The 27,440-nt window shown below is 34.5% G+C and overlaps 1 protein-coding gene across 4 annotated transcripts in view; it reads left to right on the top strand.

Annotated features, from left to right (window-relative positions):
* Positions 1 to 27,440, top strand: part of CNKSR2 (connector enhancer of kinase suppressor of Ras 2) — a 238,242-nt gene that overhangs the window by 71,157 nt on the left and 139,645 nt on the right. For all 4 annotated transcript variants that reach the window (XM_037512621.1, XM_037512620.1, XM_037512618.1 and 1 more), the window contains exon 5: positions 12,840 to 12,881. In XM_037512621.1, coding sequence (XP_037368518.1) covers positions 12,840 to 12,881 — 42 coding nt within the window. The remainder of the gene's footprint in view (positions 1 to 12,839; positions 12,882 to 27,440) is intronic.

Genomic DNA, 27,440 nt, shown 5'->3' with positions numbered 1-27,440 from the left:
AGTGGTGACAGCACCGGTCTCCTTGACACAGGTAATGACAGGTTAATTGGTGAGGGGAAGAAAAAGGAATTTCTATGATAAGGACCAGAGGCTCATAGGAAAAAGCTGGTTCTGTAGCTAAAGAAACTTCCCATAACTGTCCAATCTGCTTCTACCCTTCCCAAATAAGTCCAAGTATACATTTCTAAGTATCCTCTAGAATGCATTTGTAGCATAAAAATTCCAGTTTTGATCTGATACCGGATTTGGAATCTGGGCCATAAAGAAATATGGAATATAACGCTACTGGACTATGCAATGCCAGAGTGGGAATTATGAAAAAGAACCTGAATGTGTGTGTTTAAGGAGGTGGGGGTAAGGGATCTAAAAGTTCAGTTAGATACCTTTATTGCTTCTGGTTCTGCCTTTTGTATCTTGTTCCTATTTAAATGCTTATCCCCTAAGTTCTTTGTCAGTTTTTTTCCCCATGCTGCCCTCTTCCGTATTCCCCCGAGTTTTTTAAAAATACCTTTTGAAATGTCTATCCTAGTGCTATTTAGCAGTTACTAATACCATAACTACTAATTTCCTTTTAGAGTCCTCCTTACCCTACTGAATTTCTCTCTAGTCTTTCTGTTTCTTCCCATTGAAACTACATAAATGTTCTCCTGCCTTGTTTCCCCTAGAGGATTCTGAACTGACTTTTAGAATTTAAATGTATTTGCCCAGGCCTTTCTATTCACTTTTTTAACCCGTCCTTAAACTCATATCATCTGTTTAGATCTTACTTTTTAATTCATTTAAAAATAATTAGCAATTTAAAACTATATAAAGTTTTTTTTTAATAAATTTTATTTTTATATTCCCCATACAATTGCAACCCCCTTATTTTGACCCCAATCCCTCCCCTCCCCGTCCCCCCACCCCCCATAGTGTGTCTCTGGTTCATAAAACTATATAAAGTTTTAATAGACAGGCATTAATGCTATTTTGAACTTGGTGGAGTATTTTTATAATATATTATTCAGACTTGTTCCTCAGAATAACCAGATGACATACATAGACAAAATATCATTATCTCAATTTTGGAAGTGAGTAAATGGAATTTCTAAGAAGAAAGAGTGACATAATCAGTAAGTGACATGGCCAGCACTTAGATCCAGGTGCTTCGTCATGGTTTATAATACTTTCTATTCATTGCTTCTCAAGTGCTTCATCTTAAAATCAAGTAAAGTGCTTTTTTTTTTTTTTTTTTACAAATACTGATTTCTACACATCTTCTGAGACCTATAAGACTCTGCATTAAGGCTTAGCATCAGTATTTTTCCAGTCATGCCTTAATTGATGCTAATATGATATAAAGTTGATCACCACTGTGCTATCTTCATACATTAATCCAACAGAATTAGACCTGTCTTTTGAAACATCATATATAAGTTATTAATGAAAATGAAGGGTCATTGTGTGTTTGTAATAAGGGGAAAACCAGTGCTAGAAACCAGTGTGGTGTCACCAGTCAGGCAGAAACCAAAATTAGTAAAATAAGGAGGAACAATAATATTAAGAACCGTATTGTGCTCTACATGGATTACATCATCAAATTATAACATATATCTACAGCATAGACTTTAATGAAGATGAAGCAGCAAACCAAAGAAAACATAGAACTTACTAGTTATAGGCACAGATTTCCTAAGGCATTTTGCCTCTGTTGAAATAGTTTTTAATAACCCAGTTCCTTTGGATTGGATCAGAATGGCCACCAGCATCAGATAGGTAATTCAGGTGAAATTAGAACCTGACATAAATGAAATAATTGATTGAACTTATAATTCACAATTCCAGGTTGGTCAGAATTAAGTACTTAGGTTAGGTAAGCATAAATCAAACTTATAAAAATGAGACAGTTAGAAATACAAAATTAGAAAAAATAAATTGGCATGAAGGTAACAGCATTGTAATCTGAAGTTGGCTGAATTACAGTTTGTGAGGAGTGGGATAGCACCTCTGAAAAAATAGCCCTCATATTTCCCAAAAAGAAGAAATAAGCCTGTGAAATTCGTGGAATAGTTGTTTCATAATCTCTAAATTGGTTAGGTCTTCATTTGCATGTTCCCTACTTTCCCTTGTATTTGGTGGAGGGTTATCATCAACAAGATAAACTGAATTAACCTGCAGTAACAAGGCAAAAGTAGTATGGCTTTAATAGCACTCATGTCTACTACCCAGGCTCCAGCTGCATCCTGTGTTGCTGTGAATGTATTCCATGTCGTCTCCATTTCAAAACCCAGGGTAGCGTCTTTTGAAAGACTGTTGGTCATATTAGTAGAAGTAAAAGAGAATCTGGTGAAATGCACTGGTTCTTGAAGTTTCTGCATGGAAATGAGGCATAATACTTCTGCAGACATTTCATTAGAAAAAGTTAGTCCATGTTCATGGTTAACTTCTGTGGCTCAAGGAAGTTTACTTTTCCTATAATGAAGGAAAGTGTGTATTTAGAAATCATAATCTGTCACAGCAATGAATATGATAATTCTATTATAGCATTATACTAGGAATTTTAAGGATAACAAAACTTTATTTAAATAGAATAATATTATGAGGGAAATATTTAAATATAAAAGAAACTACTTGGTAAAGGTGAAGTTTGAAAAATTTAACTTCCCTCAGTGCACGCGCCTGTGTGTGTGTGTCTATTTTAAGTATAGTTTGTTGGAATATGGGCGGTAGTTTTGGTTTGAGGAAGCAGGAATAAATGACCTTTTGAATTATCTCAAAGCATAGAAGTCAGCCTTATAACCACTCAGTGTTACTATCAGGGAATCTTAAATGGACACTGATTTTGTAAAATGTTTCTTTTGAATGTATACCAAATTAAGCCCAGATTTAGGCTGGTGGTACTATTACTTGGACAATTTAGCACTTATTAGAATTTAAATATCTTGTCATCATTAATCTCATTTATTGAGTGACTGGGTATAAATGGCAATTTTTCAAATTTTACATAGTAAAGAGAAATTGTTACATTTTATCCATGAAAATGCAATCTAATTAAATAAAAGTGGAAGAGAAATATGGCCTAAAGAAATTTTTCAACTAGTGCTTGGAATTTTTTCAAATATGACACTATTTGCTTTCTAACAGTCAGGTGAATGATCTTGATTTAAAGAATTAATGTTCATATTGTTATTTATAATGGAGCATGGTGCTTATCTTTGCTCGAATTCTTTAGTAGAATTTGTCACAGGAAAAAAATTGTCTCCCGTCTCTTAGACACTTTAGATTTTCTTCCCCAGTGATATATTAGATGGTCATTACAATAAGTAACTTGAACATCTGGAAGCTAGAGAGGCTTTTTATTACAAAGAAATATTAGCTTCACTGAATGAATGTAAAATTCTTCATATAGTTCACAAATCTTCATGCAGAGAAAGACCCAATTATTTTTATGGAAAATACATGCTGAGATCGTGCAGATTAAAGTTTAAAATCAAATTCACATTTAAAATGATTTTAAAACTGTGAAACTCAGTCTATTTTTGCACAAAATAGGAATGTGAAGAAACTAAATATACTAGTTTCTTTGGGAATTAGAAATTTCATTTAAAAAAAAAAAAAAAAGACTTCAGAAATTCTGTTTGTTTGGGGTTTTTTAATATTTATTTATGCATACAAGAGCTAGGGTACAGGCCAGAGATGCAGGGGGTGAGAGGATTCACCAGAGACAGAGTGGGGAGTAGAAGAGGCAGATTGACTGAAATACACTGCTGGGGGAGCAGCGGGCGAGACAGGAGAGGTCTGCTGCACCATGTGCGTTACTCCCTGGCCAGCCGGGGATCGAACTCATGCTGCAGAGGCTGCAGATTGCTTCACAGTGCGGTGCTTAACCCCTTGCGCCACCAGGGAGGCCCCTAGAAATTCTGTTTTTATACCTAATCTATAAAGCCAATGCAAAATGTTTATTATGGAATTCAATGCCTTTGGGGACCAGAACAGGCCGATCTACTGCAATACACTGCTAAGGGGAGCAGTGGGCGAGACAGGAGAGGTCTGCTACTGACACTGAAATTTTCTTTTCTTTTTTTTTTCCTTGACATTGAAAATTTCTAACCTGAGTTCTTATTAATGATGATCAGAGTAAAGCAATACTGTAATTTGAATACATCTTCTAACTGATTGGTAAGTCAGTGGCCTTTATATTTGAAAAGAAGAAAAACTAAGCTTAGGATTTTTCTCATACATTTTTCAGAGCCTTTACAAATCTGAGAATCTTATAACTAAATACTCAGTTTTGCTACTTGTTCAGTTTTTGACATTAATAATGTAGGTTTTCTTAGTGAGATATAAAATGTTAAAGTATTGAAACAGAGCCTCAGAAAAACATGAAATACAGCTTATTTGTACTTTATTGATAATTAGTCAAAAAATATTCTAATGATTTTATGTGCCAAATTAGTCAAACAATATTCTAATGATTTTATGTGCCAAACGTTGTTACCTGAAGCTTCTACAGTCTCTTTTCTAGTGCTTGAATATAGAGATGTTAAGTCACTTTTATATAAAGATGTTTGTTTCACTCAACAGATTGTAAGGGAAACTTTATACCCAAAGCCATTTTGTACTGAACATCATCTTATGTAATAGATTTAATGAAAGCAAGTCAGAAATAAATCAGTAGAAAACCTTATTGGCAGAATTCTCCCTGATAATTCCTTACTCCCCTTAAATCATATTTCTAACAGGGGGATTGATATCAATGCCACATTTGATCATGACACTTTTCTGTTTTTATATTCTTAAATGGATAATTTATCATGTACAAGATAAATTATAAGCTCTTTAAAATGGCTGAGTGCCAACATACTGCATCAGCCTCTTGTTTCAGTACTTCTTACTTCATAATTCATATTCCAGTGACCTAAAGCTGTGTTTACTACTTACCGGCATATATCAGGTTCTCATTCCCTATGCCTTTTTTTTTTTAATTTTCTTTAAAGATTTATTTTATTTTTTATTTATTTATTTTATTTATATATTTTTTCATCATTTTTCATTTTTGCACAATGTATGCATTTTTATCTTGGTTATAGTCCCCATACAATTCCCACCACCCTTGTTATAATAAAGTAAAAATCAAAATAAACAAGCGACTATAAACCAGAGACACACTGGGGGGCAGTGGGGAGGGAAGTAGGATCCCTTTGCCTTTCTAGTGCTGTCCCCTCTGCCTTCAGGGATACCTCATCCATTGTTGATATAACCCCTATTTCAGATTACACCTTTCAAAGTCAACTCATGCTTAACTTTCATCAAAATCCTTTTTAATTTCCTCACACTGCTTAATTGGATGTATTTATCTTTGCTTAACCCCTTCTAACCATCTCTGTCTTTTCTGCTACCAAATTACATTGTATGCTATTTTTGTGGTGTTTCTGTTAGACTTTCAACTCTTTATTTTTTTTTTTTATTTGACCCTTACTTAACTCCTTGTGTTTTTTGGAGAGCCTGAGAATATTTTTCTCTACACCACCAAGTAATAGCACATTACTTGGCATAATGCTTTGGTAAGAAGTCAATCATCAAGAACTATTCCTTGAGTAGAACACCTAACTAATGTGTTGTAGTTGGGTAAGATGTATGTTAAACATCCTTCCATAATGTAATTACAATATTGATTAATATAGTCATCTAAGCAGATAGTTATTTGAAAGGTAGTGATGATCCATAAATGGATGTGTGAATATAGAATATATCAGTATATGTCGTAGGTAGAAAATGACTAATGTTGTAGGTGTGGAGATAACCCAAGTAGGGAATTATGGAAACAGAGCCTGTTGAGTTGGAAGGGACTTAAAGGATCCTCTAATCAACCTTCCATCCAGTCTATGATTATGATAACAGGTAATGAACATTTACACAATATTTTATAATTTACAAAGTACTTCTGCTCCTGCTTTCACTGGATGTTCTCAGGTAGTTGAGTTATTATTTTGTTATGATGCTCATGGCTATTCTGTGAATACAATACTTATAAGCAGAGCTTTTTTTTTTTAATCTACTAATTATAGCTGTCTGGTAGGAAAAATTCATAGGGTCTGCCATATAATATAAAATACAGCTAGCCATGATACAAAGAAAAGACATTAAAGATAGTTGAGAAAACAAATTCAGTAACTTCCCTGATTTCTCTGGGTCTCTGTTCATCTGTAAAACTGGGGATATTAGGAGACAGCCCAGCCACATTCTTCTCCCATTCTTAGTTTATTGTTCTTTCAATGTTATAACCCTATTTAACATAATGAAAATTTTAGCCAGTTCTTTTAAAAATCATTCATTTTAAAGTTTCAATAGATACCATCTTTTACAACCTTCCTCCTTAGTCCTGCAGTAATGCCAGAACACTAACAAACTGGTGGTCATTGAATTTTACCTTAACTGAGTTATGTAAGCATAACTTGCCTCTGTCTTCTTTCCCTCCCCTCATTGTTTATCCTGTTGTTTTGATCCTGCTTCTCAGAAAATATATCGTTCCTTTTCAAACCTTGATACAGTTCTTGGAAAAGTACTTTATAGTAGTTGTTTTTTGCACATCTAAACTCCCTACCCTTGTTCATTTCAACTAGAGTTTCATCCCCATCATTATACTACATTGATTTTTTAGAGTTTATTGTCATTTTGCTAAGTCTCTCATTTAAATTTGACACTGTTTATAACGTGTCCCTTTCTTGAATTATCTTTCCTTATCTGTGTGACACCACTTTTCCCAGTTTTTTCTGATCATGAAACTTAGTCTGGTTCCTAAACATAAACATTGTTTGAGAGTCTATCCTCCACTATCTTCTGGTTATACATACTCTGTGATGAATTAATTGGTTTGAAGCTATTTTGCATAAGGTTAACCATTATTAAAAGTTTGCATAGATCATTTCAATCACTTCAATGATCATTTAAATATTACTTATAAGCAAAACATTTTTATTTTATTTGTGTAATATATGTACTAAAAAGGGTCATGAAAATTTATATTTATAATTATGTAGTCCTGTGAAATATATATAGGAGCAAAGACATGCTGTTTCTTTTCACTATTTCTTTATGTATTCAAATTAGTATCCTGTAAATTATTTTTATGGTTATATATCATACAGAGTTGAGAAATAATTGTACTGAGCAATATGTCTCCAGGTGCTTAGAATTTGTTATAAAGTATGGAACACAAATGGTAACATGGACGGTAGAAATTTTTCTATGTATGCTACTGAGCACCTGCATCATTCACAGGAAGGATAACTGATTATAATCCTGTGTGTCTCACTAGGAATTTGGCCCATTTAAATTTCCATAACAATGTATGGAAAAGGATAAAGAAGAAATGCAACTGTTAGTTTGCCTGTACATTAAAAGACAGCATGAAGTACTGTAAATTGTTGCTGGGAGTATATAGTGGCAAAGTTCTAAATCCAATTTTAAAAATCAAAATTTAATCCTAACCTAAAAATAACCAGAACGTCATAGGTGTACCTTTCCATGGATGAGCAGGTTTATAAATGTATATTTCTCCATATTCCGTGCTATTTTCTTTGCCAAACTTTTAGGAAAAGATTTGACTCTAAGTGTAAATAAAACTCACACTTGAGAATCAAATATTTTAAAATCATATTTTAATGGAAATAAAATAACTAAGAAGATGAAACCTGCGAAGTGCCTCAGGCTCTTTAAATATTTAACATGACAAAATGAAATTTTGTCCATAAAATTAAAATTACATAAAATTACAGCTTGATGAAATAGAATATAGTCGTTTACTTTCTATTCTTAATATAAAGTAGCAGTTTACTTTTTTTTTTAAAGATTTATTTATTTGTACAAGCACTGGGTACAGTCAGACGCGCGGGACGGTGAGAGAAATCACCAGAGCCAGAGCGGGTTGCAGAACAGGCAGACTGCCGAAATACACTGCTGAGAGGAGCAGCGTGGTAGGGGAGGTCTGTCGCCCCATGTGGGACCCTCGCCAACGACTGGGGATCGAACCAGTGCTGCAGAGGATGCGGGCAACTTTGCAGCCCAGCGCTCAACCTCTGCGCCACCAGGGGAGGCCCAGTATTTTACTTTTTCGTGTTGCTCTGTATTTTTGTTTTGTTTTTATTATGCTGTATCTTACCCTTTGTGAAATCCTTTGACTTTTAATAATGAACAAGCTGATCTGACTGAAAGTACAGGTATAAACAAGTAGAATCAGTTATTCAAAGTGGTCAGCTAGGGGCCTCCCCGGTGGCTCAGCAGTTGAGCGCTGGGTTGCGAAGCTGCCCGCAGCCTCTGCAGCGCCAGTTCGATCCCCGGCTGCTCCCCGGCCCCCGGAGGGGGGTCCCACATGGCTCACAGACCTCTCCTGCCGCCCTCTGCTCCCCTCAGCGGTGTACTTCTGTCCTTCTGCCTGCTCTGCTCCCCGCTCTGGCTCTGGTGAATTCTCTCACCCTCCCTCGCTTCTGACTGTACCCAGTGCTTGTATGTATGTATGTATGGATGGATGGATGGATGGATAAATAAATAAATAAATCTTAAAACAACAACAACAAAAACAAACCAAGACAAAGTAGTCAGCTACTAGGGGGGAAAAATAAAGGTTATTAGGAGGGAAAAAAGCAATCTATCCCTAAATTGGGGGACTGTGACACCAAAACAAAGAGGTCTGTGTGAGCCACCAGAGATTACTTTTAAATTAATTGACTAATGGATGAATTCTGTATATTTGATCATCTTTGTTTTAGTTTGCATTCTTTTACCACATGATATGCATTACATCAAGCATTTCTCAAAATCATCTTAGAGGATCCTCACTTTGGACCAGCATTTTTGGGTATGCTCCTGGAAATCAGCATTTTAGCCCACTCCCCCATTGATACTTACATAACACAGAACTAAAATTACTTCAGTAGCTTAATTCTTTTGAGTGTAGTTATTATTGCTTGTGCAGTAATGCTGTTATTTTCTTTGCCCTAAAGACCTGTTTTTTTCCCCAAACCCAATTTAAAGCAACCTTTCCTGATTTAAAAAAAAAAAATTGTTGGGCCTTCCTGGTAGCACAAGGGATTAAGTACCGCACTCTGAAGCAATCTGCAGCCTCTGCAGCATGAGTTCGATCCTCGGCTGGCCAGGGAGCAACCCACATAGCAAGCAAACCTCTCCTGACTCGTCTGCTGCTCCCCTCAGCAGTGTATTTCGGTCAGTCTGCCTGTTGGGTTCCCCACTCTGTCTCTGGTGAATCCTCTTACCCCCCGCATCATTAGACTGTACCCCAGCTCTTGTCTGCATAAATAAATCTTTTTAAACAATTGTTGAACTATCGTTTGCTTATAACGTCATATAGGTTTTAGGTGTATGACATAAATCAACATCTGTATGCCACCAGAAGTCTAGTTTTCAAATACAGTTGACCCCTTAGCCCATGTACTTACAACTCTTTCCCGTTCTCTCTGGTAACCACTGTTTTGTTCTTAAGAGTCTAGATTATTTTGTTTTGCTTTGTTCAATAATTTTGTTTCTTTACTGACCATCTATGAAATCTTATGGTATATCTCTCTTTCTCAGTTTTACTAATTTCACTTAACACAATACCCTCTGGGTTCACCTGTGTTGTTGCAAATAGCAAGATTTCATCCTTTCTTTATGACTGAGTATCATTCCTTTGTGTCTCTATGCAGTGCATTATATCAAGTCTTTTTAATAACCAATTCTTGGCTAGTGTGAATAATGCTGGGATGAGCAAGAGGTTACAGAGATCTCTTTGAATAGGTATTTTGTATTCTTCAGACTGATTTATTTTTTAAGACCTAGTTAGTTGTTTCCTGTCTTTTTTATAGTAATGGTGGATATCCCAAAAGTCTTACTGCAGATTTAAGCTTTAATAATTTCATGTGTGAATATGCTACCAAATAACAAAAATACAATTTTAGTTTTTCAATTTATCTTATAGTCATTGAGTTTTGTTTATTTTATATGGTAAGTTTTTAATTTCAATATTTGTATGTGACAGTTTTTTAGCCTGATGTGAAAACATGACCACCTCAGTGATCTGCTGTATTTCTCTGAGACTTTATCTTATGGAGTCAGGACAGAACTGTCAAGTATGCATCAAACTTCATTCTTTGAACAATCTTACATCTAGGATTACAGATGTAATCCTTTTAGTCACTGGGCAGCAACTGATGAAAATTTTTACAAAGTTTGAAATTTGACTTGGACGATATATAGCTAGACCCCGTGGCTGTGTTGAATTTTAATAAGAAATATAGTAATATTTTAAAAATTTAAGTATGACTTTTCACATGTTGATTTGTATAATTTATGACATTTATACTTCTAAAGTTACTGAAACTAAAGATCTCATTAAGGCTGTGGAATTCTCCATGTTTTAACTTATTTGTGTGAATGCCTGTCTTCTTGAACTGCACTTCTGTAAGTCAGGGGCTATGTTTTATTTGTCTTTGTCTCTCTAGCATAATTGATTAATATTTTTCAATGAAGAGGAAAAGTATATCTCTTGTATATTGTCCAGTTAGTTTAATATACTTAATATTAAACTGTAACCTAGTAAATTTTGATATATTTAGTAACTTAAACTTTAGCATCAACTTATTTCATATTTAATAATATTTCCTGTTTTCATCTATTATGTTTACTATCCTTTTAGATCTTCAAATTACTCAATCTTTGTCCTGTGAGACTCCTTCATGTTGACTCCTAAGTCCTATGGACACAATCCTTATTGTCCTCAATGGCTTCTTTCTAGTGTCACTATAATCCAAACTCATTTTTGCACATTTCCTATCCCAGGTCTGAAATCAGACATTTTCCAGGAAGGCCTCAAACTGGGGTTTCATTTATTACTATGTTGCTCATTTTTGTCTATACCTTTTCAGCGGGCAGTGCTTAGAAATACAAACATACAAATTGTGTATTTTTGTACATAATGCATCAAGAAACTAAAGTTTTTATTTAGCCTCCTAAATATGTTTCTAACTTTCTCCAATGCTAATCATACTTATCAGTGACACCAAGAGAAAGAGTGGTCACAGGTGCCTTCATCTAATTGTTTGCTTCCTCCTATAAAATACATAGAACACTTTCATCAAAATAATAACAGATTAGTAGCACTACTACCAACAATCAGTATGATGACTGAAAATAGCATAAGATTTTTGATAGTTTTTTGATAGTATTTGATAGATTTTTGATAGTAAGAGTTTGATACACTAGGGACGTGCAAGTAAAGCATTCTATTTTAGAGAGATGTGAAATAGTTACTCTCTGTGTGACTATTATTTCACTAGCAGGATATATATATTAAGCTCATATTTACCTTTTTCTTGAGGAGAATCGCTTTTGAAGTTTGAGCATTTAATCATATCCTCTGATTCTGGGAAGGTAGGTAAACAAAGAAACTTGTATCCATTACAGCTGAAGCAAACTATGGAGGCAGCATGGGAACTGGGCAACTTCCCAGCTTTTCCCAAATCATATCTTTCTAATGTAATTGTGTTTGAAGTGGATTCTTTCAGAGTGCTTTCAAATTCAAGTGAAAGTACAAATGCTCTTTCCAAATACATAAATATCTTCTCTATACCTTGACACCTTTGTGTACATAATACCTAATTATTAATAGTTGACTTTATGTAAGTATATAGACAGAAATATGACCATAGTCCTAGCAAATTTCTTTAGCACAGGAGCTTTCCAGAAAAGTGATACCCAAACTTTCAGTATTTCTATTAGTTTGTGAAATGAATTAGAACCAAATATAACCTTTAAAACATTTGCACCTGATAAGAATATATATTTCTCTGACAAGATAGCATGGTGAAAAGGCATTATCACAAACTATGTTGAATATCATTTCTTTTTGTTAAAAAAATGTTGGGGGAAAAATGAAACGGACTCTTATTCTTTGACATAGGCAGTACCATGGAATATGGACTTTTTTTTTTTTTCAAAATTTGCCAAATAATTAACATTTTTATGTAAAAGTAATTAGCTTTAAAATCTTTAAATAATGATGCACAAATTAAGAGCAATAATTTGTGGTTAACATGTATTTATCATTTACTGTATGACAGATAGTATACTAACCCATTTTTCTCATTTTCTCATTTAATTCTCATAATACCCTTTATAGGTTACTAGTAATATTGTCCCCATTTTATAAATTCCTTGAGGAAACTGAGCTGTAGAAACATTGAAGTGTCTAAGCAAAGATCACTTTGCTATATTATTGGTTAATTTTAAGACCATGGTGTTTTAATATTTTATAACTTCAGATGCTCAAATTTAAGCAATAACTATAAACCTGATATTTATTGGTACAATGTATTAATTTTAAATGTATAAAGTATATTTAATAGCCTACAGTAGTTGAAAATATGACTATGAGATTTTGATATGCTGAAGTAAATTTTAGAGTTTTTCTCAGTGTCCCAATCTATATGTTAGTATTTGAAATGATGGAAATAATACAACAAAATACAATTATCACTTGTAAAAGTATAGGTAGAAATGTTTGCAATAATTTTTCCAGCATTTGTTACTAATAGTGTATTTAATGTATATATTTCTTTACTATGTGTATTTGAAATTAGTAAAATTATAATGTGCATTTAAGCAAAAACAAGACTAACCCTGTAACTGACTATCAGAGGTAACCACTATGAATATTTTGAAATAAAATTTCTGGTGTGTTTTCCCATTCTTCTAGTTTTGCTTGAATTGTCAAGACCTTTTCAAATTATAGTACAATTCCTGAGAAAGTATTTTAAAAGGGATGCTTAATTTTTTTTAAACTAATGCATGTGTTTCTTTTTTTTCAGGATTGTACTGTATATGAAACAGAAAATAAAATTCTTCATGTGGTAAGTATACTTGAATTTATTTTCATCCTCATTAAAAAATATTTCTTTGTTTAATAATTCAATTAAAAGTTACAGCCTACAAATTAAAAAAAGTGAACCCTGTATATATCATAGGAAAATGACAAAATAATCAAATCATAGCAAGTTATATTAGTTTTAATGGTTCTATGATATGTAAAAGGAAAATATGATATAACATTGTAAAGTTGCAGTTTATATTAAGGTTAGAATATAATAAATACAATAAAGATTCTAGAGATGAGAGAATTTTCAATTAGAAATTTTTCACTGCTAATCTGTGATTTACCTCTCATCATTTGGATGAAATACTTCATAAAATAATCAAACTGCTTTTACTCTGTTTCTAAACTCACCCAAGAATCTTTGAAATTTTATTTTTAAGATATTTATTGAATCAATTAATGACTTTGCAGATCTTTTATTAGTAGAAATGGAGTCTGAGTACATTATACTTTGGAGAAAGTCATCTCCTTTCTTGTTAATGAACAATTTTCTGCCTTTTTTTGTAAATCTGTACCTTGGTTGATACTTACCTCTCTCAATAACATTTTCACTTCTGGTGTGAGTGTATGTAATTTCTGCATCTTCCAGCCACTAGGTTGTGAAGATCTCTACACTTGACAAGGATACTTGTCTGTTTTATTCCTGCTTTCAGTTGATAGGTTTTATGTTTCTGGAATGTTGAATATTTTAAAAAGAAGATGCTATTTTGTATTTTTTGTATATATCTGAGTAAATTTTAAAATAACTTCCCTAATATTATAAGGAGAAAATATTAATTCAGAATGCCTGTTGCTTTTGTTCTCTACTACATAAGTGTCTGAGTAACCCCCCTTCTAACCCTCTTCGCCCTCATTGTGCAGCAGTGATTGCCATGGTGATTTGTAAGGCTAGTCGGAGGCATAGACAATGAATGTCCTCTTTTCTCTGTTAGTCCAAGAGAGAAAATAATTACCACCATCCTTTTCATCCACATATAAAATATGGAGAATAGAAAAAAACTAACGTTTATCTAGAGTCTTTTGTAGTCCATGGTAGTAGTTTAGGTCCTGTAAACATAGTTTACCTAATTCTAATTTTACAAACAGCAAGATGTTACAGTGCTCAAGTGTTGAGCTGATACCAAAGCCTGCACTTGCAATTGCTGCCAATTCTACCTCTCTGAGATTTTCTGAACTGTACTGCCTTATTCTCTGTGGAGTGCAGGGCTACCACCTAGCTCTGCCTGTGGTGTTAGCAGCTAAGCAGCACGAATAGATCCTTTTCTTCCTACATTTTATTTCCTATGAGTGGCTTTTTCTTTGGCATTGAAGTTCCAATGACAATGACTGTTCTTTCTGAAATATTGAATTTACTCAATTGGACTGGTTTGCTATTGTGAGCTCTTCAATACATTTACTGCCAGGCTCTTATTGAGGTCACTGTGTGTTACACAGACTGCTATTTATAAAGTTTCTCCAAAGTAATCTCTTTCTGGTGCTGGTATCAAAAAGAGTTGTACTTTTCCTTATGCATTATTGCCGATGCTTGGCAAGTATGTCTCATGGTATTCATTTTGTATGTTGGCTTCATTCTTCATTCTAACTTATATCCATGATTTTTCTTTACTTTGTCTTTCTCACTTAACATACATATGGTATGTATTTTACATTTGTTGACATAATCTTTTGCATGAAAGAATAATTCTAATAGAAACAAATGGACACTTATAATTGATATTCAAATGTCAAAAAAGGAAATGAAAATAGTGCACAAGAAAAAATCTCTAGGGCACTGCAGAAACATGAACTTTGTTTCTGAAGAAAATTCAGATTCTACCATGTGACAGAATAACCGAAAGCTACTTAAATGATGAAAGAAATACTGTGGGATTTCTTTTGTACAAAAGATTTTAAATGTAATTTTAATTAAGTACAAAATAGTTTAAATATAATTAGGCTAAGGAAATAAGCTCTTTGGATTATAAAATGATTTGAAATTTATTAAAAATAATAACCAGATATTAAATTAATTTCTTAATTAAATTCTTAATAATTGATTCATTATTGCTATATTGCCATTTCATTTATCTTTCTCAAAAGCCAGATTCTGAGGTACTTGCTGTTAGAAATGAGTGACAGCATAAATAACATTGAGGAAGTTTAGGAATGAATGCAGTAATTTGCTTTGGTGATTTTATATTTCAGCTATTGATACTTGAACGATTCTGTTTAATGATGATTGAGAAAGTAGATGGCTGCAACTTTATGAATTGTACTGTTTTGATTGACATTAACCAATTAATTCAGCTCAGAAAACACTTGCATTTTCATGTTATTCCACTTTCCTTCCTAACCTTTTAATTCAGACTTAGCCCAAACTGCACTAAAGGTTTCATACTTGTTTGTTACTTTGCCTGACAATAGGAGTTTTTTAAAAAATATATACTGTACCACTTGGTATATGATGCAGAAATACTTTCTGTAAAATAAAATTTTAGAGAAAATATCTTTGCAGATTTCCTGTAATGTAGGAGAGATCACTTTGAGTCTACAGAACTGTGTTTGAATCCTAGTTCTGCCATTTTCTATATGCAATGATTTAACTTTTTTTGAGGCTTTGTTACTAATATGTAGAATGGGCATATTAATTAATATCTTCCAAGTATGATTGTTTGTAATCTGAGGATCCTCTTTCCAGTATTTGAGTATTTTTTTTTTATTTCCTCTTTCTTTCTTATATGCAACAGAAAGTAAAACGCCTGGGTTTTGATATCATTTGTTTAGAATGAAATATTTGAGCCTATATAGCTAATGAGAGATTACAGTAGCTTGTGATACTCACTGTAACATCAACTGTCTCAACCCAAACCCAGTCCCTATGTCTTTTATCTGGAGGGTAGTGGAGGCAGTTTTCAAGAGGAAGGGGAACTTATTACTTATGAAACCCAGCCATAGCTAGGAATTCCCTGGGCTAGACCAGCATCTGAGTGCCCTTCAACACCTGGGAAAACTGGGATAGGGAGCTGATGAAAGTTGTGAGGTGTGTCTTTTCCCAAAATAGATCTGTATTTAAGAGTGAGTAAAGAAAAAGAATGGGAAAGAGAAGAAGAGTATCCTCTTATGCATTGAAAGAAAATCCTTCCCCATGAACTGAGTTTAAGAAAATTTGTTTTCAGTGTGTGTCAAAAGTACATTGGTTCATTGATACAGATATAGTAGACCACAATAAGAAGGTAAGGTCATTATAAGGTGAATGCAAACTGAATGAAGAAAACAGTTTGTAAAACTAAAAACATGGAAATAGAAATTAAAGCAGACTGAAAGCACTCAAAAGCAGACAGAATATTGCAGAAAATTGAAATGAGAGAAATTTTAATGACTCGGATTTTTAATTAAATTAATTTAAAAATGAGAGAAGATAATGGCTATAGAGGATAAATTATGGTTAACCTTTCAACTAATTGTTAGTTTCTGAGGAATAAATCAATGGGAAATAATAAACAGAAAATTTAGGAATAGAAATTGTGAAATTTGGATTCATCAAAAAAAAATGGAAAGAAAACAATTTCAAAATATTTTCTGGTCACATTTTGTTATTTCTGTGGCAGGAAGTAATTCTTCTTTCACTCAGCCAGTGGAAAAAGATGAGTGGTTTTGACTTCAAAGAAATAAAAATGAGACTGTATTCAGGTGGATACTCTAAAACCATAAATGCCAGGAGACAATTTAACAAAATCCATAAACTTTTCAAGTAAAGCAATGACTAAATATGTTTATGTCTAATTTATTCATGTGCAAAAGCAAAAAAAAAACAAAACATTTTTAGATCAACAAGGTCACTAAAGTGCCTTTTTGGAAAATGGCTTTGAATAAGTTTACCGAATAAATGAAGCAAAAGTTGAATTCTTGAATAGGCGTTGTGGTAGCAAAGAACTTGTAGTGAACAACAAGAGCAGACGAGGCAGTATCTTCTTGGTCCATTCACACTGCTACAACAAACAGGATGGGTAGTTCCAAAAACATTCATTTTTCATGGTCTGGAGTATGGCACAGGCCATTTCAGTGTCTGCTGAAGACTTGCTTCTTGGTTCAAAGACAGTCATCTCTTTGCTGTGACCTCACATGGCAGAAGAGGCAAAGCAGCCCTGGGGTCTCTTGTATAAAGGCATTAATCTCATTTATGAGGGTTCCTCTCATGACCTAATCGCCTCCCAAAGACTCCATCTCTGAATACTATCACCTTGGTGATTAGGTTTCAACAAATGAGTTTGGGGCTTAAGGGGACAGACACAAACATTGAGTCTATAACTAAGGACAGATAATGCAAATATCACAATTTCTTTCTTTCTTTCTTTTTTTTTTTTTTTTGGAAAAGATAAGACCTACATCCCTATATTAAATCACAAATACTACCATTGCTTTCCAGTGGAAATTATCCTCACATAACAAGGACTTCCTGTAAAATAGTATATTGAATCAGTACTATCAATAACAATAACACAAATACACAATAACACACACACTAAAAAATGATGAGAATCTGAAGAAATTAAAGTAGACACACCTTACTACTAAGCATGTGCATTCATAAAGTCCATTTTGAAAGCGAGTTATAGGTAACTTCAAGGTGCAAAAACACTTGCATAGTATTTACAGTATGCCTCAGGCACTTAAGTGCTCTGTATCAATAACTCATTTAGTCCTATTAGCAACCTTATGAGATAGGGATTGTCAACGGCATCTCCATCTTACAGGTGAGGAAACTGGAACACAGATTGGGTAGGTGACTTTCCCAAAGTGACAGAATTAGAAAGGATTTAAGGTAGGATTTGAACTCAGGGAATTTGTCGACAGAGTCTATGCCTATATCATCTTGGGAATATAATTTAAAAGAAATTCTAAAACATAACATTTTTTGTGGAAATTGTTTATGGCAGCATTATATAAAATAATGGAAGAACGGGAATAATAGGATAATGCTTTAGTAAACTGTGGTGCATTCATAGGATGAAATATTTATGATTCATGGTCACTATTTGAAACTATAATTGTGAATATATAATATTTGAATAAATTATATTAATATATCTAAAATATTTGTGTGTCAATGTTAAAGGAAAGTTTATAAATGATTATGTTAGGTAAAAACCAAATTGGAAGCATTATAAACAAAGAATGAATCATGACTGTTGCAAATTGAAAAAGGAAAGTATTCTGTATTAATATTTCCTGTACTTGCTTGATAACTGACTTTTTGGGTTTCAAATATCTTCCTGATTTTCTTCAATTAATTTGCATTGCTGTTATAATTAAAAGGTTTTTTTTCTTTAATGGGGTAACATTGGTTTACAACACTATATATGGTTTAGGGGAATAGGTTCATACCTCAGATGTATGTTACCAGCCCACCATCAGGAACCCATAGTCCTTTACCATAGACCATCGGGGCCTCTGCCTCCCTTAGTTCCCACCCTACCCTCTAATAGCCTCAATTCTACAGTTTGTAAGGAGAAATTGTTTAAGTATATATTCATTCTTAATATATTTAGTATCCTGATAGCTTTTAATGGATAATTTTATGGTACATGTAATAAAATAGTCAAAAATGATTTGGATAGTCCTTAGGCTGGATTTCCTGTTCACTTTTCTCATCTTTAAACTTGGAAAGAGTTGTTTAACTTAAAATTAGGAAGTAGTAGACTCTGGAGGGTAGAAAGCCAGGTAGGCATGGGGATTGTTTGACTGCAACAGTGGATGGACCTATCTGCTGATATGAAATATAGGAATGAATGAAAGGACACTGGACAGGCTGAGTTTTTGGAATTCACCGTTAAATATAATGGAACAGATGGCAGAGTGCAGCCATAAAGGACAAAAGGAAATACTGATAATCAGTGTAATATATATCTGAGTGATCATTGATTAAGAATGAATAGTATTATAGTTCACCTCTGTGGATCTGATATTTCCCTCTCGGGCTTTGTCCCACATTACACATTCCATGGCATGTTAGAGCTCATCTAGGTTTTGTTCTGTACAGGTTCTTGTTATAGCAGTTAATCAGCTCTAGGGAAACTGGTGTTTTCTTCAGTTCTGTACCTTACTTTCTTCTCATACTGGCTTCAGGGTAGCAGCAGGCCCCATAATAAAATTAAAATTATTATATTAATATTTTATCTTAAGAAATTTCTTGAAAAGAGTGGCACTCCTATGACTGCATAACAATAATTTTATATCAGAAGGGTTCTTTTGTCTGAAAAGGCAACTTTACCAATTAGACCACTGCTCTTAAAACTGTGGTCTTGGGCTATTGTAAAATGAATTTTTTTTGTATGGTTGACATTCAGCTTATAACTGTAGCATTTGAGCATAAAATTATGGTCAGTCTCGTTAAAATATGAACTCTTATACTGATTTGTAGATGAAAAGTGTTAAGGTGCTTCATTATCTTCATAGTCAATGTGACCCTTCTATCTGGACCCCTGTGAACTATCTTTGTGGTCAGCCCAGAGAAGCGAGCTAATACTTGCTGAAATAAGCTTTGATTTCTTGAATGTTGTATTAGATTTTCTTAAAGTTTTGATACTCTGGGGGATAATTGCCTTATAAAATATTTTAATTCTTCACAACTGATGAGCAGTACAGGAAAGAAGAAATCCAGAGATATGATGGAGAAGGAAAATATTTGTCTTTCCTGGGACAAAAAGAAAGCATGTGTATATGCTAAATGGAATGTAGCCATGCATGAAGAATTAAAGTAGTCTGTTTCAGCGTGTGTTGTTATGATTTGGATAGACAGTAAGTCAGTCAGTATACATGCAAACATTGCGCTTGCTGAATGCATCATACATTGTAATAAAGTGTTTTCCTATTCAGACCGACTCTGAACATATAATTGTTGGATTCAGAGCATTTCTTTTTTGTTGGAGAGTCAAGTGAGACAGGATAATGTAGTAGAAAAAAACACTAATTTGAGAATTAAAAAGATTTGGCATCTCAACCCCATTCTTGCACTTACTAGTTCTGAACAGGATAAATGAGCCTCTCCGATTAAGTTGGGGGATTGAAATGTCTGTGATTTCTAAGGTCTAAATGTCATAATTCTTTAGAAACTAGCTGACAAAATCAGTAGAAAACAGTATGGCCACATAAAGTGATAGAATTGATGGACTGTCTTCATCTGAGACCATTATTTATATAGTCAAAGACAACAGGGAATTTTAAAACTATAGTTACAGCCACTGCAAATGTAACAATTTTTCAACAAGCTAATTAAATCAGATTGGAGCCAGAAATCATATAGTACCTTGAACAAGAGAAGTTGAATCTAAATAAATGATTGAACTACGATAAAAGTATAGCTATACACACGGAAGAAGGACTCTAAAGCATGCCCTAGGACTGGGGGAGAGTAGCCAAGGAAGGAGAGCCTGTAGGCAGACACCCTTCCCCAGGCTGAGTGTCAGAACTCACTGGAGGAGATAGGTTGTAGCTTCACAACTAGCTGTGGTTGTGGCCACAGCTAGCTCACAGTTGCCAGGCCAGAGGCAAACAACCTTTCAAGATGCAAGCAAGTGATGTTGGTGAGAAGGCTCACAGAGAGAATGGGGTGCTGCTGTGAGTATGAGTCAGGGCGGGCCACAGGGTGGCAATCCCTGGCTCAGGATGAGGCTGTGAGATTACTGAGGAACTGCATGTGCAGAACTGGGTTTACCCACACACAAGCACCACTGATGATACTTGCTGCAAGAGCAAGGAAAACTGAAACAGCTTAAGGGAACCTGCAAGGGAAGCCTCCATCCCCCTGCAGTGTCCCTTCAGTGCCCTCTGCTGACAAAAACTTGACCTTGTGCTCACTGTAAAGCAGAAATGCTTGAAGAGTCCTTTCCATTATCATAGAGCAAGCACTGAAGGGTGAATTTTGAAACTGAAAGCCGGTACATAACTGGCACAGTGTGGATAGTAATTTTCTCCTTAAAACCAATATAACAACTTTGAATTTCTCAACTATCAGTGAAGGCATTGCTCCCAGGCCTCTGCTGTTTGTTCCCCATTTGCCCATAAACTGTATATAGGTAGTGTGGATTTTTCTAGACTCTTACCCAGTTATAATGAAACTGCTTCACTCTTTTTTTTTAGCTTTATTTATTTATGCATACAAGAGCTGGGGTACAGGCCAGAGGTGTGGGGTGGGGGTGAGAGGATTCACCAGAGACAGAGTAGGGAACAGAACAGGCAGATTGACTGAAATACACTGCTGAGGGGAGCAGCAGGCGAGTCATGAGAGGTCTGCTGCGCCATGTGGGTTGCTCCCTGGCCGGGGATTGAACTCGTGCTGCAGTGGCTGTGGATTGCTTCATAGGTTGCATCTTAACCCTTGCGCCACCAGGGAGGCCCCTGCTTCATTCTTGATATTTAAATCTAAAGTAAAATTAAATTATCTTCTTAATAGCCTACAACTTAGTTGAGACACTGATGTGTCCAGATCCTTGTTATTCTTGAACCTGGAGAGGAGCATACTCCTGAGGAAGCACTCTCATCTGGGAACACTGCAAGCCTACCTGGCTCTGTTTCCTGCCTAGGGAAAAGCAGGCAAATAGAATGGAGAATTTCCCATAGCTGATGCTGGCTTCCAGCTGACTTTCCCTACCAGAATCAGAGAAGCGATGGAGCCTCTTGTCCCAAGGAAGTAGCTGGAAGTGTCATGGATCCATTTCTTGCTCATCAAAGCAGGTACATCTTTGGGGCTGATGTTCTCTCACTGTTTGGCACTGACCTCATCAGTCTTAGGTGATTATCACTTCAAAATGTCATTGCTGTGTTTCTGTCATCAGGAATATAAGAGCAGCATGGTTAATGTTAGTAATGTTAAGGACAAAGTCAGGTCAATACATTGCTGTAAACCGTGTTCCAGGTTGTGAAATCCTTGAGCTTAGTAGTTGGCATTTGAATTGTGTAGCAGATAGTGGTTATTGAATGATTGAATGGCTTCATTAACAGTGGTGCTGGAGGTAGTTTCTTTTCATTTTGCTTATTGTTTTGTTATGTGCTCTTTTTATCCCACACCATCAGAGATTGTAATCTAAAAAGGATTGCAGAGTTTTCTAGGTATTCTTGGGATGAAGCTCACATGATCTTTCATGCGTCTATAGTTACTTTCTGAAACTCTTTGAAATTCTTAATCCTTGCTGTATACAAATATAATTTTTACATTGGGTTAAAATTGAAGTTTAATCTGTTTTTTAAGGTAAAGAATTGTTTCTCCTTCGATTCTTGCTCATATGAGCAAGAAGTTTGATGCTTGGGAAATATGTATGTAAAATAATGCTTTTGAATACCAACTGAAATTAGTTTTCTTTCAAAATTAGCTACAATTGTTCACCCTTTGTGTCTTGTTAGGGAACCATCATAGTTCAAAGTACAAAATTGCTAGCTCAACAGAGATCTGACAAGTACCAAGGTACTAAGAATGCTATATTTCTGAATGAGTCTTATGTCATTTAGAGTTCTCATTATTTAATATTACAATAAATGTGCAATATTTTGTAAAAACAAAGCTTCTCTTGTTCACCAAATACAATGCAAAAGTCATCCTAAATTGACACAAATGCATGATTTATAATAATGAGTTATACTAATAGGCAGACCAAACAATAAAATAAAAGCATGCTCAGTCCTTGACCATTTTCATTGAAATATTACTGTATATCAGTATTTATTTTAACATGTATACCCTATCAAAATAAAGCTTGTTACTATTTTCCATGTCATTGACAATAAACCTGAATCATTTCAGCTATGCTTAATTGAATTAAATTTAAAATGTATATCCATTTGTTTGTTGTTTCCCCAGTATATCTTGGTTTTACATTCATGTCCCTTGTATATATGTATATGCCCCAAAATAGAAATGTCCTTTTGTAAAGCCTTATTTTATTTAACCTTATGAGCCTAAGGTTCTTTTCTATGTTAAATAAATTTCTCATCTTTTAATCTAATGATATTTCAATTGATTTGCCCCAATACACTTGGAAGAATAACTGAACAATCTTCCACCTACTTGGAAAACATTAAATAAATAGCTCAGTCACCCACTAGTATACGGTAAAGTTAGCGTAATACTTCTTTTCCTATCCTTTACCTTTTCACTAATATTTGCACTTAGAACATTTTGTGTGTCTCCTTATTAAAGTACAATAACTAAAACTTCACGTTAATCTAAAAAGTATATGATATATTCAATGATAAGGAAAGAATGCTACATGTTATTATTGGTTAATACATTAATGTAGGGTTGCCATTTTTTAACCTTTACATTGATTAAAGTGTTGCTTTTATACCTGTGTTTAAAACAATCATTTACTTTATACTAAACATGCTGTGCTCAGATATTTTTTTTCTTTTTAGAACTGTTAGATTTGAATTAACCCACTGTATGTGTGTGTATTAGTAACATACATCTTTGAAGGGTGTAATCCTATACCTCTGAACCATATACAGTGTTGTAAATCAATGTTACCACAATAAAAAATAAATAAAATCCACAGCAAAAAGAAATATATATTAAATATCGTGTTTATGTAGAGCAGAATAGGAAAACTTTGTTTCATCCTGAGAATATGCTTTATTTAATTATACTCATATTAAGATACTTTTTAAATATGAAATTAATGTGAACAACCTAAGAGGAAAAAAAAATCACAAAATATAATTAAATCTAGCTCGTGACAGTCTTCTGTTTTAAAAGATTCTTAAGTCGTAGCTAATCTCCCTGTTAATTGCTCTTCCATCACTAATCCTTTGTTGACTTGGGTAGGTCATAGCTGAGTTCAGAGTCAGGCATAATACTACAATTTTATGGTCCTTTTTGCTTTATTAAAGGCGTATTATTTGGTAGTCTAATTTTTGGTTCAAAATTTTCCTTGTTTTTAAAATAAAGATAAATAGAACTGAGAATTCTTTGGTATAAAGATTGAAAAAATAGTAGCAAAATCCCCTTTAAACATGTGGTTCCCAGTAATCTTGTTAGAATGGAGTTGTTCTTTTTGATGGCTAAAATTTCTTTAAATTTTCCTAAAGAGCTGTTTTTTCACAATTGCAGATCTAAAGTCCTTATCTAAAATGCATTCTAAATTGCAAGAACACTTGTAGGTTTTGCCCTTATATTTCATTATACTATGTAGTATCAACTTAATCATATAACATCGTCCATTGCAGAAGTAGATTTTATACAGTACACAATGAAATTGATCAAAAACAGAAATGAAGATTTAAGGATCAAATGAGATGGTAAGCATAATGATTAAGAATTCAAGTTCTTCTGCCAAGACAACAACCTTGATGTATTTATTTTGCCTGGCTTTCTCAATTGCTAAAGTGACTATAATAAAACCAATATCAGGAAATTGTTATGAGGATAAATAAGAAAATGAATATGAAATATTTAGCACTGTCCCAGAAACATGGTAGGTATTCTGTAATATTATGTTAACCTATAATAATGAAAAATGCATTTTCCTTGCTACATTATAGTTAATTTTCCTTTTCTAGAAGATACTATTAGGTAGCAATTAGGTAGTTTTTAAATGATAACATAATATCACACAATTTCACTGAATGAACAAATTGACTTTTTATAACAATGTGTTAAATAACTTCCCTGGAAGTTTGCCATAGTACTCTTAATGTGGTTTCCTGCAATAGCTTGATGTATGATTCAGTAATGACTATAGGATTAGCATATAAAGTGAGGCCATTTTATACCCCTTCTAATTGGCTTATTTAGTCAAGTGCCAGATGCTGCAATATAAAGGTTCTAGTACATTATCTCTAAAACAGGCAGCAAGGTTCTAGTGGAATTTCATTTCTAAATCTTTCTATTGTTTTTTCAAGGTCTGTAATGTGTTCATTTCTGAAAGCTTTACTGGTAAAGCCAGTGTTTTACTCATATTTTATATTCCCAGCAGACCTAACACATAGCAGGCATTTGGCAAACAAAATTACTCAAGAAGACGAAACTGAACAAATGATTTGCAACTTAATATGTTGGATTTAATTGGTATTTTCTTTTCTTTTCTTTTGTAAAAATGCCAGCAGTCTAGTAGTATTTCTGCCTTATCTCTCTCTCTACCCTACTCTGAAGTACTTCCATTGTATGAATAGGAGTGTTACATGAGACTCTGAATATTGAAGTACATGTATACATCTATTACCTTCCAGTTTATATATGCATTGGACTCCTTTGAAATATGTCTCAATTTGTAGAAACCACAAAAGTTTCTTTTTAGCTTATTGATTTATTAGCCTTCAGATTATCATGCAATCCAAGTATCCTGTACATCAACCATTCAGAATTATCAGTGTTATCCCTCCTCTACCCTTAAGATAAAGAAAGAATAAAAATAAAAATATTGCCAACCAAATGTGGGAGGAAAGGAATAGTTAAAAGATGTAGATCTGCCCCAAAGTGGTTTTTCTTCCCGTCAAATAGGAGGAGCAATTTTGAACTGTAGCCAGACTTTGTATGTTAATTGCTGCCATTCTGTTCTTTTCCCCATGGTTGCTGATGATTATTTTCAGAAAGAAATCTCACACACACACCCCTCAAGATGGACTACATAATATGTGAGACACAGTGCAAAATGAAAATGCCAAGCTCCCTATTCAAAAACAATTAAGAATTCCACCAAAGCAACAGGAGACCCTAATACTAAGCATAGGCTGGCAGAAGGGGGGGGTGGAGGTGTCCCTGTTTCTAAGGGGTGGTCTTCCTATTGGCATTTTGTAAGGCCTCCCTGGTGGCACAAGGGGCTAAGACGCAACCTATGAAGCAGTCCGCAGCCTCTGCAATACAAGTTCGATCCCCTGGCAGGCCAGGGAACAATTCACAGGGCGCAGCAGACCTCTCTTGACTCGCCCGCTGCTCCCCTCAGCAGTGTATTTCAGTCAATCTGCCTGTTCTGTTACCCACTCTGTCTCTGGTGAATCCTCTCACCCCCCACACCTCTGACCTGTGCCCCAGCTCCTGTATGCATAAATAATAATAAATAAATCTTTTTAAAAAAAAAGAAGCTCTTAAGGGTAAATACCTTCATTGTATCTGAGAGCATTCAGACTCAAACATCAGAGAGAGCTAACTAAGAGATGTGAACTACATCATCACCTTGCAGTGTGATGACTGATCTTTGTTTGTAAGATGGTTAGCAAGGCTGTAAAATTAAGAACAAAAAGATAGTTCATCTTATGACTAAGGATTAAACCTGTTTTGTGTAAAGAAACCAATAGGGAGAGAATAAGTATTTAATTAGTCTCTTCTTTGGATAAGGTCCACATTAGGCTCTAGTTTTACACATTGTCCTGATTTGTCATATAAACCATAAAAAAGTAATTTTTATTATCCCATTTTCTACCTGAAGAGATTGAACCTCAAGTATATAAAAAAGCATTTGATGGCATCTTGCATTACAGCAAGTAAATGGTTGCCCATATTTGTTATTATACCAAGTCCACGTTCTTTCTGTGGGTATCAGTGAAATGTCTGTCTTCAGGGGCTAATCGCCACAATAAATGTGCAGCCTCAAGAAGCAGATGCAAAAAGCAGGAGAGTAATTACGGAGGGAAATTTAGCCTGGCAGTTTGTGTCATGTGAGGAAGCTGAGCCCAGCACAGACTGAGGCCACGGTCCAAGTATAGAATGCAGTCAATGAAAAAAGAGTCTTTATTATCCTGACCAGGCACAGAGCTCTCCCTACCTCCCCACCCCCACCAGAGCAAAACAGTGGTCGCAGAACAAATGTGACATGTTGGGGATGGATAGAAGATAACATTGATTGCAGTAAAATAATAGCTCCTTTTACAGTAAAGGGGAACAAAATTTCAAATGATGGGCACAAGTCTTCATTAAGTACAGTGAGAGTCCGCGAAATATATAAGGGCCAGTATATTTTAGAGCAGTGTATTCCCAGTTTCGTTCACTTATGTTCCACTTTGTTCATGATTTTGCCATGCTTAAATCTTAACCACACCATTATGGACATAACAAATGTTTTAAATGTGTTATTCTGTATCAACACAAAATGGATTTATCCTAACTAAACCATTACCTTTCTGTCATCAGTCAAGCCACTCATTGTTAAAGCTCATTTGCTTATCAGTTTATTCAACTAATATTCGTTGAGTGTCTTGCATGTTCTAGGACCTATCTGCCTGGTGTGGGTGGTTGGTAAGCATGGGAGCGACAGAAGAAGCTAGAGTTGACTAGGACATGGTTCCTACCTCCGAGGGCTCCAGAATGAGGTAGTTAGCATGCAGTTTTAGAGTGTTCTTCGGACTCTTGAGAAAGCAGGATTGAATAAATACCAAACTTTGCCTAGAAGAGGTGGGAAATTTTATACAGAGATTACTTCAAGCAGGAAAGTCTAGATGAATAAGTAGGAAAAGTTCAAGTAGATTTGGGAAATTACTCTTTCCTGGACCTTGGCTATTGTTTCTTTTTTTTGCTTTTTTTAATTGAGGTAACATTGGTTTAATTGAGGTAACATTGTATGATTTAGAGGTA

This window comes from Talpa occidentalis, unplaced genomic scaffold (assembly GCF_014898055.3).
Source record: "Talpa occidentalis isolate TD23 unplaced genomic scaffold, MPIMG_talOcc4v2.1 talOcc4.15, whole genome shotgun sequence".
NCBI classification, from domain to species: Eukaryota; Metazoa; Chordata; class Mammalia; order Eulipotyphla; family Talpidae; genus Talpa; species Talpa occidentalis.
The sequence above is the reverse complement of the archived record's forward strand: the minus strand, read 5'-3'. Positions and strand labels throughout refer to the sequence as shown.